The sequence below is a fragment of the Macaca mulatta genome, chromosome 7 (genome assembly GCF_049350105.2).
Source record: "Macaca mulatta isolate MMU2019108-1 chromosome 7, T2T-MMU8v2.0, whole genome shotgun sequence".
Lineage (NCBI taxonomy): Eukaryota > Metazoa > Chordata > Mammalia > Primates > Cercopithecidae > Macaca > Macaca mulatta.
Window position 1 is genome coordinate 168,376,985 of NC_133412.1, and position 14,465 is coordinate 168,391,449.

General features: G+C 36.9%; 1 protein-coding gene across 6 annotated transcripts in view; it reads right to left on the reverse strand.

Moving 5' to 3' along the window:
• Positions 1 to 1,291: 1,291 nt before the first annotated feature.
• Positions 1,292 to 14,465, reverse strand: part of DICER1 (dicer 1, ribonuclease III) — a 71,390-nt gene continuing 58,216 nt past the window's right edge. For 5 of the 6 annotated variants that reach the window (XM_077937950.1, XM_015144431.3, XM_015144429.3 and 2 more), the window contains 5 exons: positions 10,940 to 11,828; positions 8,988 to 9,256; positions 6,296 to 6,458; positions 6,127 to 6,202; positions 1,292 to 5,765 (listed from right to left, as the gene is read on the reverse strand). In XM_077937950.1, the coding sequence (XP_077794076.1) occupies positions 5,600 to 5,765; positions 6,127 to 6,202; positions 6,296 to 6,458; positions 8,988 to 9,256; positions 10,940 to 11,828 (1,563 nt within the window). In that variant the 3' untranslated portion in view covers positions 1,292 to 5,599. 6 annotated transcript variants of the gene reach the window in all.

Here is a 14,465-nt window from a genome sequence, read left to right on the forward strand (position 1 = left end):
GGCGCCTGTAGTTCCAGCTACTCGGGAGGCTGAGGCAGGTGAATCCCTTGAACCCGGGAGGCGGAGCTTGCAGTGAGCTGAGACTGTGCCACTGCACTCCAGCCTGGGTGACAGAGCGAGACTCCGTCTCAAAAAAAAAAAAAAAAAAGAAAATGTTCTAGAGATGAAGGGTGGTGAGGACTGCAAAACACCGTGAATGTACTTTATGCCATTAAACTGTACACTTAAAAATGGTTAAGATGGTAAACTTTATGTGTATTTTACCACATACACACCAAAAAACCCTCTAAGGGTTGTTCATAAACTGCCTTGCAGACCGGTTAGAAAGCACTCTCTCCCGACCTGCACATCTCTCTGCTCCTTGCATCTTTGCAAGGGGCACAGACGTGAGCTGGCTGGGACCCAGCATTTACCATTCCATCTAAAACATACATGTGCTCACGGATCTGCACACACACAAAAATTCAATCCCATCTGGATTCTTTTCACCCACATCGCAATCTGCAAAATGATACATTCAGCCTGGCTGTGTTCTTTCTTGCTAGCCATGACAGCTGCAGACATGAGCAGTTGCTTGTCTTGGAGGGTAGGGTCAATGGTGGCAGGAAGGACCTGTGGCCCTGAGGCTTGGCCTGAACTCTCTAGAGAATTCAGGGCAGTAACACCAACACACACAAGCATGTAGCACTTACCCAAATTCCTCAGGATTAAAATACAGATACTTTTTCCTCCTCTAGTTTAGGGCAGTCAGAGAGAGAGGAAAGGAAGGGACTAATTCAAACTTACAAAGGTTTTCTCATTCTAAAAAACTTCTTACCATCTTGTTCCTACAACCACATGATTAGTATTAGTGCTTGGTTTACTGAGTTACAAAAAAAAATTGGGTCAAAAGGCTAAAATTATTTCTTAACAATATTGGAAATGTGTCCTAAAAATCTGGAAGCTGAACATTCTGTCCACCTGATTTTAGAAAAGCCAAGTTCACCTAAAGAATGTGTCAAACATATCATCTAAATAATCCAAGACCTAGAATGCATCAATCAATGTGACAGAATTTCCAAAAAGCAGATTGGAATTAAGTCTTCAAAAAAGACAGTTGTTACTATATAATTCTATTACTATATAATTCTGCAGGGGGACATGCAGCAGAACTTGGTAAACAAAATTTTATATTAAATATGCATTTTCATATGATTCACCATGGAATGAAAACATTATAAAGATCGTTTCGGCTCCCACTATTTAAATGTCATTACCCACTTGAATTGAAAAAAGATGCAAGGACACAAAGTGAACAGACGATAACTTTATTGGAGATTTACTCGGCTACAATTATTACAAAAAAAAAACAACTCAAGGTAATTGTGATCCATAAGGTGCAGACTGCACATTTCTGCAGCATGATTACTGTATGAATGAATGACATCATGTTCCTTAAAAACAGCTGCAGCATGTGATGGTAAATATTTTATTGTCAATCAAATTATATGCATTAGTTTTACTTGAATTTAGTAATTTTCCTTCACTATTTACAGCAGAAAAGCCAGAAATTTACTTCCTGTTCACTTTTGCATTTTTGCTATGTAACCTGCTGCTGCAGTGAATTCTTAGTGCATCTATAAAATTTAAATTGTCTGTGGTTGATGTCCAAATAAAAATGGACTAGAAAAAAAAAAACAAGTAATGATTAAAATATATTTACAAGTTAGTTGTGAAAAATCATTTTCACTGCTAGTGGAAAATACAATGGTCTCAATGCAAATTTCCTAGATATTGCTATTGGCGTCTCCAACAACTTTAAAAATCATTTTAATAGTCTTGGTCTTAAACATATCTTTAAAACTTTCCATGTACAATATAAAATAAAGAAATTCATCTGGAAATAATTAAATTCCTGAAAAGTAATCAGTGGTTGGAAAAATATAATTATTCAAATGTAATTAAAACAACCATATAGGTAAGTATTATACATGACAGGAGTTTCTCTTCCGCAGATAATGCAAATGGGTTAAGGACTCTTAACAGAATTTCAGATGCAGTTAAAAAACGGTATCAAGGTCTCAGTTTGGTGGCTTAAATCTTGTGTAAAGGGATTAGACACCCTAACAGAACAAGATCCAATACTTTAAAAATCAACAGGGCCTTGTGCATCAACTGCGCTCAGTCTGGATTCCAGTGACCCTCTGCAGTCCCCACCTGCCTCCAGGGAGCGACTGAAGGCACCGACTGCCAGGGGAACACCTGGACTCATGAACCAAAGAGCCTCAAGTCTCGTGTTGTCAGGGCAGGGTATTAGAATCTTTCTGAGGGCAAAGTATTATTAACAAATAAAAATATCAGTATTTTAAAAGACAATTACAGGAGTGTTAGAGGTCATTCTACATTTCATCACCTCACATAATATAAAAGAAAAAAGAAAACAAATATAACAAACATTTTAAAAACATAAGAGTTCAGTTAACAAATCTTTTTCATACTTTGACAAACAGTAAAAATGCCACAGACAAAAATGACCTATTTAAGTTGTGCGAGTATATGACACATTGCAGGCATTATAATTATCATTTTCAAATTCCATAAATCAAAACAGCAGCAAGGCCAAACCACATTTTTTTCCTCTCTGTTAAGCATATTTTCTTGAAATGAGGTAAAGCATGGTACCAAGTGCAATGCTTATCTGTGCTACATGAACAGAACAGAAGGGAAAAAGCTATTATAAAACGCAGCATAGTTAGGACTGCGGAAAGTATATTATAAAAGAAATTTTTAAAAATTTACAAATGAAGGTTCATGTCAACTAACTTGCACACAATCATCATACGGAATTTCTGCAGTTGCTTTTTCAAGATACGCCTCCCCAGTCCTTTACACATGTGCTCAGAGCACAACCACACCCCACTGGTAGGTTTTCCATATTACATTCGGTCTCACATTGCAATCACGGGAACAGAAGGGTGGCACATAGGGTTCTAAAGTGGGGCAACATAGAGTGATTTTTTTTTTCTTAATTGACAGATGCAAAACATTTCAACAAGCTAAACAGAGGAAAACTTTACAGCATTAAAAATCAGCAGCACAAAAGCGTTCATAACCATTTCATATGTCTAACTCGTACTTTTTTATTTTTTAACTTAGTAACCAGGGGATCATAGAATGCTTCAAACTGTGAGTCAAATTAAAATCCACTATTTTTCTCCAACAAAAAGTGAAATAGCTGAAGTTTGCTGTTGATAAAACATTTTGAATGGTAGAAGGAAATTTCAACCCCTGAGAATGTATGACCTAATCATGTCTAAGTCTGAACATCTTAGTATTAACAAAAAAATACTCTTCTTAAGGTTACAAATATATTGAGGCATTTTTCTCCCACTGGGAATCGTAGCTGTGAAAACAATCTGATTTTGGTGCCAGGAATCAAGAGAATCCCGTAACATTGGAATCAATGTATTAGACACAATGCAAAGCCCTAAGCTCCTGGCATCAGGTAGTTTATAAATATTAAGAGATTTGTGATTAAACTTGATCACAAATCACCCTCACAATAAAATTCACATCCAGCCTTACTTGTTAACTGCACTTTTACAGTTATATAATTCAAGAATTGCTTTGTTTTAACTGGCCATATCTTACATTAAGGTTTTTATAAAAATCAAATAGACATCTTAAGGTTCCAAATCAGAATGAAATAGTTTTAAAACAAGTCACCTAAACTAATTTGCTCAAAAACTCATTTAATAATTTAGATCTCAATTTAAGTTTAAGATTGGAGATAACAAAAAACACCGGAGAAGCTTAACATCCCCCTCACTCAGGGTTCCTTAGAAAGCAGAGCTGACAGTTTTCTGTGGGTGCACTCGCACAGAGGCATTTCTCTGTGGGTGGATGATGCAGATAAAGCAGGAAGGACAGTATTCAAATGTCACTTACACATAAATGCAGCATTCCATGAAGCATCAACTTCAGAATCATGTGCTGGGAAATACGAGACACCTCTGCTCAGCTTTCTTAAACTTCAAGCATAATTAACAGGGCAAATTGCAGCAAACCTCTACTGGTATGTTGATGGGAGTGCAAGACTGACCCACAGCTTTTAAAAAGGTAAATTAAGAGGTATTATAGTTACAGTGCAAAAAAAAAAAAAAAATTAAAATTTCAAGCATAATACATAAACATAGCACCAAACAGGGGAAAAATGCATGCAAAAGAAAAGAAGAACTGAGGTATTTAAGTGAAGAGTGCCTACAAGTCTAATTAAAGAAACTTAGGCAAATGCCTAAAAGTTTTTTTTTCGTTTTCCAAAGATGGAAATAATGAGCTAGTTTATCTAAATTAATGACCTAAATCACAGATGTATCAAAATTACGGCAGTTTATCGCAAACGTTAAACTTTCATGGCATTAACAGCACAGCTTTGGTAGGTGAAATATGCATGCAACATTATGAAAAGTACAGTAAGAAATTTATGTGAGGAGACTAAGGGTAAAGGTGCTCTGTGTTTTGCTTCTTTAAATAAGTAACCAATCAATTATAAAATCTGCAGCATATTTTAGGTGTGATATGTCTAAGGTTTATTTTGTTAGAGCAATAGCCTAGAAGGCAAAATTATTTGCCATAAACATTTCCATCAGTGGAACTACCTAGCAGGAGGTCTTTAGTAAAATGGGGTGTTTAGCCAAAGATCATTTTTATGATAAAAAATATCCGTAGACTACATATTCTGGTTTTTAAAATGTCTTCAGTATACGTATGACAGAAATTTTAGGATGATCCTATAATAAGTTACAACTATACTAGTGAGTTGTAAGTATCACGCTGTCTCAACGTCTAATGCACAATAAAATGAAGGGAATGTAAAACAGTTTGTTCCAAAAAGATCAGAGATTAAAGAATATCCATGAAGGTTTTACTTTTAAGGCAAGAACCTTTTTTATCCAAGACTATGTGGCATTGGAAAACTAAAATGTGATTCACCAACATGCCAGCCAATGTTCATTAAAAATCTGTCCCTTACTATCAGGTGCAATGACCAGGAACAGGCAGCGACCAGGAACATCACCTTATACAGTATAACATGGAAAGAAAAGACAACACTGGTGCACTTCTCCTCTCGAAAACCTTATCATTCTATTCAGCTTATCAACTACTGCAGGACTGGCACCACTGCACACACGGAGAGATGGAGAAGAATCTACATCATCCTAGGACTGCTGGAGTTCAGTTGAAGCTCCATGGCCTTCTAACACTAAGCAAAGCTGACATAAATAAAACTCAAAAAAAAAAAAACAAAAAAAAACAAACCTGTCCATTATTTTGAACACTTGCTAAAAGTCATCATTAAAGCACTCTTGTGATTTAAACAAAGCAGAAGTGAGGAAAGAAGACAAGATTGTGTTTGCGCAAAAAACTAAAACTACAATTAGTTCCAAAATTTTATACATATGTTAAATGTTTTATTCTGTTATCTATCTTGTTACCAAACAAACTTTAAATTCTGCCTTCAATTCATTCCACTCAATATCAACTTTAAGTCATCCTTTCCGATTTAAATAATTTTCCCCTTAATTTTTTTGTTTTTTGTTTTGAATTTTAAAAAGGGGTTTCAGCTATTGGGAACCTGAGGTTGATTAGCTTTGAGGCTTCGGAGGGCTCTTCTTGCTGCTGCAGATTTGGCAATCCTGTAACTTCGACCAACACCTTTAAATTTCCCCTTTCCTACTACTTCCACGGTGACTCTGACCTTCCCGTCATAAGTTCTCTCAGCCGGGCTGTAAAAAATCCAAACAGCTTGAATTAGAAGTCAGAGTATTTATTATCACTGTCAATCAGCATTTAGTGTGCACTCTCAGGCCAGGAGTCCCATGTAGAAGCTGACACCACACAAAGGAAACACGCGTTACGACTTACTGCAATTGCATACCCCCGACAGACAGGGCTGCCATCTAGTCTTTATTACAGCATTATTTCAGAAAAACAGAAAGAAAAAAGAGAAGTCAATCAGATTACAAATAGAAATCTGACAACAGCATGCCGCAGTGTAAATATTTTTCAGAATCATTAGTTTACAATATCTTTGTGAACTTTTCCCCTTGATGTTTTAATTTTTTTCCATGTACATTTTTTGCTTACCTAAATTTGGCAGTTTCTGGTTCCATTTCAAGCAATTCTCGCACAGGGGAACGGGGTACATTTGCAGAAAACTTTTCTGCAATCAAAATGAAAGAATAATATGAATAATATCTTTGAAGTTGTTTTTAATGTTGTGGGTTTTTTTCTTTCTAAAGGGAGCCAACAATACCTATGAGTGGCCGCATCATGGGGTAGTACACCTGCCAGACCGTCTCCAGCGACATCCCACTATCCATGTAAATGGCACCAGCAAGCGACTCAAAAATATCCCCCATGGCCTTTGGAACTTCAATATCCTCTTCTTTCTCTTCATCCTCCTCGGATCTCCTAAGCTATTACAGAGAGAAAAGTGACTTATAAGCAAAAAGGCCATTTTACAGGCAGTCCACAGATGTAGTTTCTTTTCTTGGATATATGACTTTTGTGACTTTAATAAGGGGGGAAATACCACTTATGGTATGCCTACTATATTGTAATAGTAAAACAAATGTTATCTTTTAAAAAAAATTTTCAAACTTCTCAAGAAAAAAAGAAAAAAATCCCCAACCCATTTCTTATTCTATACCCAGCAAAGAAAAAAGATTACTTCTAAATTTGAACAACTTTAACAGAGAATTAGAAATAGTCAATAAAAGTATGAAAAAAATTCAAATTCACTCATAATCAAAGAATTGTACTTTAAAACAGTTCTACCCCCTAGCTGCTTGGCAAGCATTCAGTAGTACTAATTGGTCTGGTGCTGGCACAGGGTGTATGCTGCTTTGGGGAGCAGAAATCGCTATTGTAGGGAAACAGGGAAATTCTACTTGAAAGATTTTTTTCCTCCAAGTTCCCTCTTCATTAAGCCACTAGATATGTGTTCACTATAACGGAGTATCTGACATAGCAGGTATGCAAATTAATAAAATAAAATCATACGTCTATATCAAAAGCCTTTGAAAAGTTCACAATTCTTTGATGCGGCAATTGTATCTCTAAGAACTTATTTTAAGGAGGTAACTAAGTACATAAGCGTACTTATCACATCCACGGTTATTAAACATCCTAACCAAAAACTACTTAACTACTCAGCCATAAAGAACCATTTAAATAAATCAGCCACGTGTTGACTAGCATGTGGCTCCTGAGCATCATGATACCAATCAATACAGGGAAAGTCAGCCACAACATATTATACGTGAAAAGAACAGGTTACAGTATCCTATAGATAACAGAACTCCATTTTCCATTTTAGATATGTTTTTATCTATATACATCTACAATTCATCCCAAAATGTTAATACTGGTTATTTCTGAGGTAGCATAATCAGGCAAATTTAACTAATTTTCTTTTTATTTACTTGTACTAACTTTTCTAAAATCAACACAAATCATTTGTGAAAGAAATAAAGAAAAAGTGGGAAAATACTAATTTCTAATAGGTTGTTTAGCCATACAAAGTTCTATATAATACATTTATACTGCTGATTACTTAAAAAGCAGACTTATTGTTCACATATTATGGTTTTGATAGAAAGGAATTTTAAAACTTACCAAGTTTAATTCTCTCTTTTTACAGCTGAGGAAACGGAGGCCCAGAGAGGTAAAGAGACTTTCTTAAGATCAAATAGTAAGTTAGAAATGCCAGACCATGACATTTCCAATCAGTTCATGTAACTTCTATACATATGTTTATATAAACAAAGGGAAGGAAAAGAATGAACAAAAACTAACAAAACCAATATGCCCCACTGGCATCCAAAGACAGCTTACATCTAATTTTAGCTAATTCCTCAAATTTCAAGCTTAGCTATTTCTAAAGAATGAGACTAGGTAACACTTAGAAGTCTACGAGCTAGTCCCACCTTCTCGCCTCACGGCCTGCCGCGCTCCAGCTCAGACTATTCATCTTGGACAAGAGCACAGAGGCGCGGTGAAGTAAGAGCAGGGCCTTCTGACTCCTCTGGTGCACATCTGGGCAGCTGGCAGGACATGAACTTGGCTCTGTGGCTAGACTTCAAACCTACTCTTAATTTTTCTCATAGAAAGAGAAATTCACTACTCCCCAACAAAGGCTTGGTGCAATTAAAAAGGGGAAGGTACAAATTAAAGCAAGGACAACTAAAACAGCTACTAGTGTAAGGCTGTGTTTCTTGACTCCTTATAGGAAAATCTACAAAAATAAGAAAATCAAAGGAAATGAAATTGGAAGAAGAGGAAATGAGAGTCTCTCTGGGGGATACAGGTATGCAGATGAATGTAAGAGACTGGAAAGATCTAAGCAATATCCTTTCCTACAAAAATTCAAAATAGCTCACACACACATTAGAATTAGCTCCGTCACCAGAGAGCCTTTGGCTGAACTTACAACAGAAGCCTCCCAAATTCCAATGGTCAAAAATTTAGAAGTTTGTTTTTTAAACTAGATTTTCCCACTTCAAGTAGAAGCAGAATGTATATTTACGATGCTTCCCTGAGATATCAGCAAATATTTCTGATCCATTTTAAAAAGGAAGAATCAACTACACTGGGCTTTTACTAAAGCTAAACCTGCCCTGGGGTCCGGCAGTGGTGGCCACTTCTTCGTCATGCCTCAATGCTGGAAGCCTTCATGAAGGTGTGGGAAGGGCACATAACTGAAAGGCCTGGCTCCTTCTCTTCACATGAATGACCACACAGTCCACAGTGGGGGCAGACAAGTTTAAGAGGCCTACCTGCAAACTGCAGTTCACTCAGTGCTCCCAGACAACACAGCACACTGGGTCCCACACCCCTGACCTCTCGCTGTCCCTTTTGACCACTATGCAGTCAGAACTCTGAAATTACTGAGTGAGACCCCTAGTCAGATCGCTTTTTTCAACATCGTTTTGAACAGCACTAACCTCAGAATCCATTCCTTGCATTTCATTCTTCTCAAGCTGAAACTGCACAAAGTCATCGATGACGTGGAAGAGCTCAGGAGAGACAGCTTTGAAGTATTTGTGGTAGTCGTACTTTACAGCCAGCGATGCAAAGATGGTGTTGTTGACCAGGGCAGACCGCAGGTCCGTCAGGACCCCCGGGGAGTGCTGCCGCGGGTCTTCATAAAGGTGCTTGGTTATGAGGTAGTCCAAAATCGCATCTCCTAGGAATTCTAAGCGCTGGTAACAATCTGAGGGGATCCAAAGTGGAACCGTAAGCTTGTGCAGAAGCATTTACACTATCCCCACATAGGCAACTGATCCCCAAATCCCAAGAAGATTTGTATTTAAATCATTTTCACACATATATTCTTCAATAAGGAAATTTGACATATCATACTAAAAGGCCTCTGGAAACTAAATTTTAATGGCAAATTAAGTACATTTCTTATATAAATTGGGGTCATAAAATCTTCAAGTGGGTCAAAAGACTAAATGCTTGTTAAGAAGGAAAAACCAAAACCTCACAGGCGCTATCGTGATCACTGAATGCTTTTCTCTGGCACTGTGCTGTCTGGGCAGGTAGGTGCTGGGGCCTTCCTCTCGAGTCTCCCTCACACATCGTCACTTAAGTGAAACCAGGGCTGCACACACCTCTCCATGTGGCTACACTGCACTGCCATCGCTAAAGTCTCATTCACACTCTGGAATGTGTGCATAAGTGACACCATTCCTCGCTATTCCTGCATTATTTTTGTTACACAGGATGACAGGAAAAGAAGACTCTCTTCTTAACGTGAGCTATTATAGAAATGAATTTACCACAAACCAAGAGATTGAGAAAGAAGAGCTGTGAAAGGAAGCAAAGGCAGGTAAACTGGTTGTCATTTTGTGAAACTGATTCATGTTAAATCAACATCTCTATTTTCTCACAGTGATTAAAATAATACATCCACCTGAGGAAACTGAGGCAGGGACCGATGGTGACTTGTCCCAGAATAAGCAAGAAGTTAAGAAGCAGGGACTGTGCTAGGAGAGAACCCAGGTCTCGGAACTTCCAGCAGAATGTAGTTGAAAGCCATGTATCATTTTTCCTCCATAATGAAAATTAGGCTTTAGTTTCATCAGTCTTTCTAGTCCAGAGTCAGGTAGTTTTTCACTTTTTGGTTTTTACATTTTGCTGATCACCTTAACCTACACTGTTTTTATTATACAAACTACAAATTTTATATTTTGCTTTGGTATTCTGAATTCAGGCACTTATACCTCCAATACAGAAATCGAAATGTAAACTTCAGCTGTGTTTCACAACCTGAAGCTGATTTGGGTGTGAGGGGCTTGTTCTCCCTTCTAATCTAATGGGTTGACAGCCTATTAAAGGGGAGGGAAATACAGAGCACAGTGAGAAGTAGAAGATGACAGCAGAGTCACAGCAAGGGCCACGCAACCTTCTTGTGAAATCATTGCTGTTAATCTTTTATTCTATCCATCTTTAAAAAGACCCTAAAGGAGGACTTTTTTTGTCCAAGAAGAACAATAAAAGGCTGTGGAAATACATCCAGAATATACAACTAAATCAAAAACCAAAAGCAGCACTGAATGGGCAAGAGAAAGATACCTGGGGAGGATAAAATGGGGAAACCACATCAAAATACTAAGGTTCAAATTTCTCTAATTAGGCAGCATATAAAATGACACTGATGAGGGTATAATATGATAGCCATACTCCCAACAAACCAAAGTTATAAAGCAATACGTGCTCCCTAAATAATAAAGAAAAGAACTCTTTCTTTTCCTTTTGTTCCCCGCCCCATCCCTTGAATATTAAGCACAAACACTGTACATGCATAGATCACCTTTTACAAGGCCAACACAATGTGATAAACACAAAGTCTCATTTTCCCAGAAATGCAGTTTGGTTGTGGGCTCCTTACCAGTGATAGTATTGTAGTGGTAGGAGGCATGTGTAAAAGCCTGGAGAAGGTAAGCCTTATTCTTGAATCTGTAGTTGATTTTCTTTTCAAAATTTTCAAACCCCGATATAAGGTGATTCAGTGTTTTATCTGCATCTGGATGATCAAACATACATCTTGGTGGAATCTTCAAACAACCATATTCCAAGTCTTTCAATACAGAAGAGCGTGAACTGGCCATAGAAGCAGCAGCACAGCTCACTGAAAGGTTCTTTTGTTGGCTGTTGAAATTCTCCCGAGTAGGGCACAGGGCCTTTTCCCGATCAGTCCTTTTAATTACCGGGAGCACCTTCAGCCCCAGTGAACAGAGGAAAAGCTGAGCAGCCCTCTCCCCACAGCTGGTTAAATAGCAGCCCAGCAGGGCTTCCACACAGTCCGCTATGCTTTTGTCAGCAATACACTGCTCAGTGTGCAAGTCGTAAGAAATGGACTGCTTTCCCGTGTCAACACCACAGTTTTCTTCTGATGGATTCCAGAACCCCACCACAAAGTCATCTTCTTCAACAGCTTTGCTAGGATCCAGATAGCACATTGCATCCCAAGAGCTGTAGTCAAAATCCTCAAAATCTGATGAAAATGGCATACTACCTAAGGAGGATTTTTTGGGCATTTTCCATTCATATGCAGAATCAGTGGTTGAAAAAGGAGAAAGAGAGATTTTCTTTACAAAAGCTCCTGACCCCATTAACATATTATCTATAAATCTGATATGTTCCTGATCATACTCCAGGAAATCATCTTCATAGTCAGCCTCTTCCTTCGGAGCCCTCCACATCAGGCTCTCTTCCTCCTCATCCTCCTCCTCGTAGTCCTCATCCAGTTTACCATTCGCCAGCATGCAGTCTTTTGTCTGAAACGAGGGGGAATGGTGAAGGAGGGGAGACATAGCTGCTGTTTTTAAAAGGGTTTGAAACTCAATAAAAGCAAGGGTTATGGATAATTTCAAATGACAACCACAAATACTAAAAGGCAACTTTAAAATCATGGCCATTTGTTTTCAATTAACATAAAATAAGTTATTTAATCATATAAACAAAGTAAAACATGTTCTTTGAATGTTCGTTTTCTAAGTTATAAAATGACCTTTAATCCAGTATGAAGCTTTAAGTTAAGGATTTTGAACATGGATATTAAGTTAAAATTAATGTCCACAATGCAAAACTTCAACTAAGAAGTCTAACTCCGGTAGGACACACAATGAAAGCACTCATATGCTGATCACACAGATCTTCAATTTTGCTGACAAAATTTGAAAATGTGGTAATTTGATTTTCAAATTAATAAAATGAAATTCCAGATGTAGAAAAGCATTACCTTTGCAATTAAGCATATAATATAAAAACAGATAAAATCAATTTTTAAAATGTACAATAGGATTTTATAATAAAGTTTTTGTCCCTATTTCCACTTCGAAGTATACTTGCCACAAAAAACTACACAGCTTTGCTTAAAAAATAAAAGTGATCACTGCACTAAGCTATGAATTTGAGAAATTATGCTTTTCCCCTCCACTCTGAGCTACAGTAATCAGGGGAACAGATTATAGCATAACTGACAAAAATGGAAGAAAATTTAGACTAACATGAAACACAACAATCCAATTTCTGTCAAAAGATCTTTGCTAATTCCAATTTCTTTGGCAAAAGCTTATTTGTGAGTGACAACCTTAATAATGGGCTAGATTTCAGTAATGATGTAACTTTTTTGCAATCCTAGAAAGATGCCAAATTTCTGTTATGCAAGTTTTTAAAGAACCAAAAAACTTTACTTGTGAGGAGGGAAGGCGAAGAGTGTGCATCAATGTTGACTGTAACAACTTTCCAGAGTGTTCTGACCAAAAAATGTTGTAACCTTCAGGCATTTTTTAAAATACTACAAATATTTCATTTTAAACTAGACTCAAGATATAAACACTATATTTGTCTGAAAATAAATAGCAGTAAGCCGGGCTTTATCTATAACTATCTTTTCACTGTTTTCATTAAGAAAAAAACATCTTTTCAAGAATAAGGAAGAACACCAAAAGCAACTATAGTGGCAGACCTCAAGGAACATTTCCTGCTAAAAACCTTATACTTTCCAAGGCATTATGAAGATGTTTTAGATTACTGTTTGGTCCTTAAGAAAAAAAGGGCCAAACTGCAATTTTTAAAAAATCATACATTTTTTTTTAATTGAAAAAAACTTTCTGTATCTTTAGAAAGGTGCTACCATAAGCCAAAAGTGGCAGAGCACAAAAATCACAAAGGGCTGACTTTTATCACAAACTGTGTGATCCTGGGCAAAGCCTTTTAGTGCCTCTGGGTTTCAGATTCTTCATCTACAAAAGAGTGGGGTTCTACCTCATAAAATGTTTTTCAAGAGCACTTCAAGCCTTTTAAGAAAAAACAGCCACATGAAATCCTTTCCTGTATCATTCAAGTCAACTTTGACACTTTCTTCTATCAAGAGGCGTTTTAGCATGCAAAGGTTTTCACTTAAGCCCATTTGCTGAAGGGCCAGAGCAAGGTAGGGAGAACGGCAATGCAACCAGCCAAAACCACAGAGTATCTTTTCAACATAATGCAAGGGCCTATATTTCAATAAAAATAAGTTACTAAATAAAAATCTGAACAGTATTTCTAATGAATTCCAATAACCAAAGTGTCATCATAAACATTAAGAAAAATAAATTGAACTTTGTGTTGTATCTTAAAAAAAAAAATCAGTATGACATGGCAATGTCACCTTTATGCTACAAGTTTTTAAAAAGAGCCAAATACATTATGAAACGGTATTAATAAAAGAAGATGACTGTTATTGGAATGTTATTCGTAGAAATACAATGCCATTTCTAAAGTTCAAAATCTATGTATTTTCCTCTAAGGTTCTACATATTTCTAAATTAGTAACAAATAATTGTTTGGACCTAACTTGCATTAAAATATTCCCTTAACGCTTTCCAAATAAGTTCTAATTCTGTAATAAGACAAATACTACATGAGTTAAAAACATCCTCAATAAATAGATAAAAAATCTGAATAGTGTCACAGAACATGCTACCTGGAAATACTTAAAGGCAGATATATAAGATACACGTATCAGAAAGAAGACATGAAGAAAATGTATATTTAAAAATATAACCTGTGAAAGAAAAAAATGGCATTATCATTGTTGGCCTGAAGTAAAAATGAAGTAACAATGAGCCAATTTATCTTTAATGCAAAGTAAATCTCCAGGAAATGAAACTGTCTGAAGCATTGCCTTTCACTTTGGAAGAGGCACTAGAACTCCCCCAGTCAACCACCACCGCACTGATTCCTGCAGCTCGGAGGCCCTCCCAAGTGCCCTCTGGTGGCCTTCAAGACAAGACAAAATGAAGTAGCTGTTGCTGATATGTGGAGTCTTCTTAAGTCACTGGCAAGATTTAAATTATTTCCAGAAAATAACAATCTTTATGGATGATATATTTTTTTTTTAAGTTCACAGGAGTCCTGACTGAGAAAAC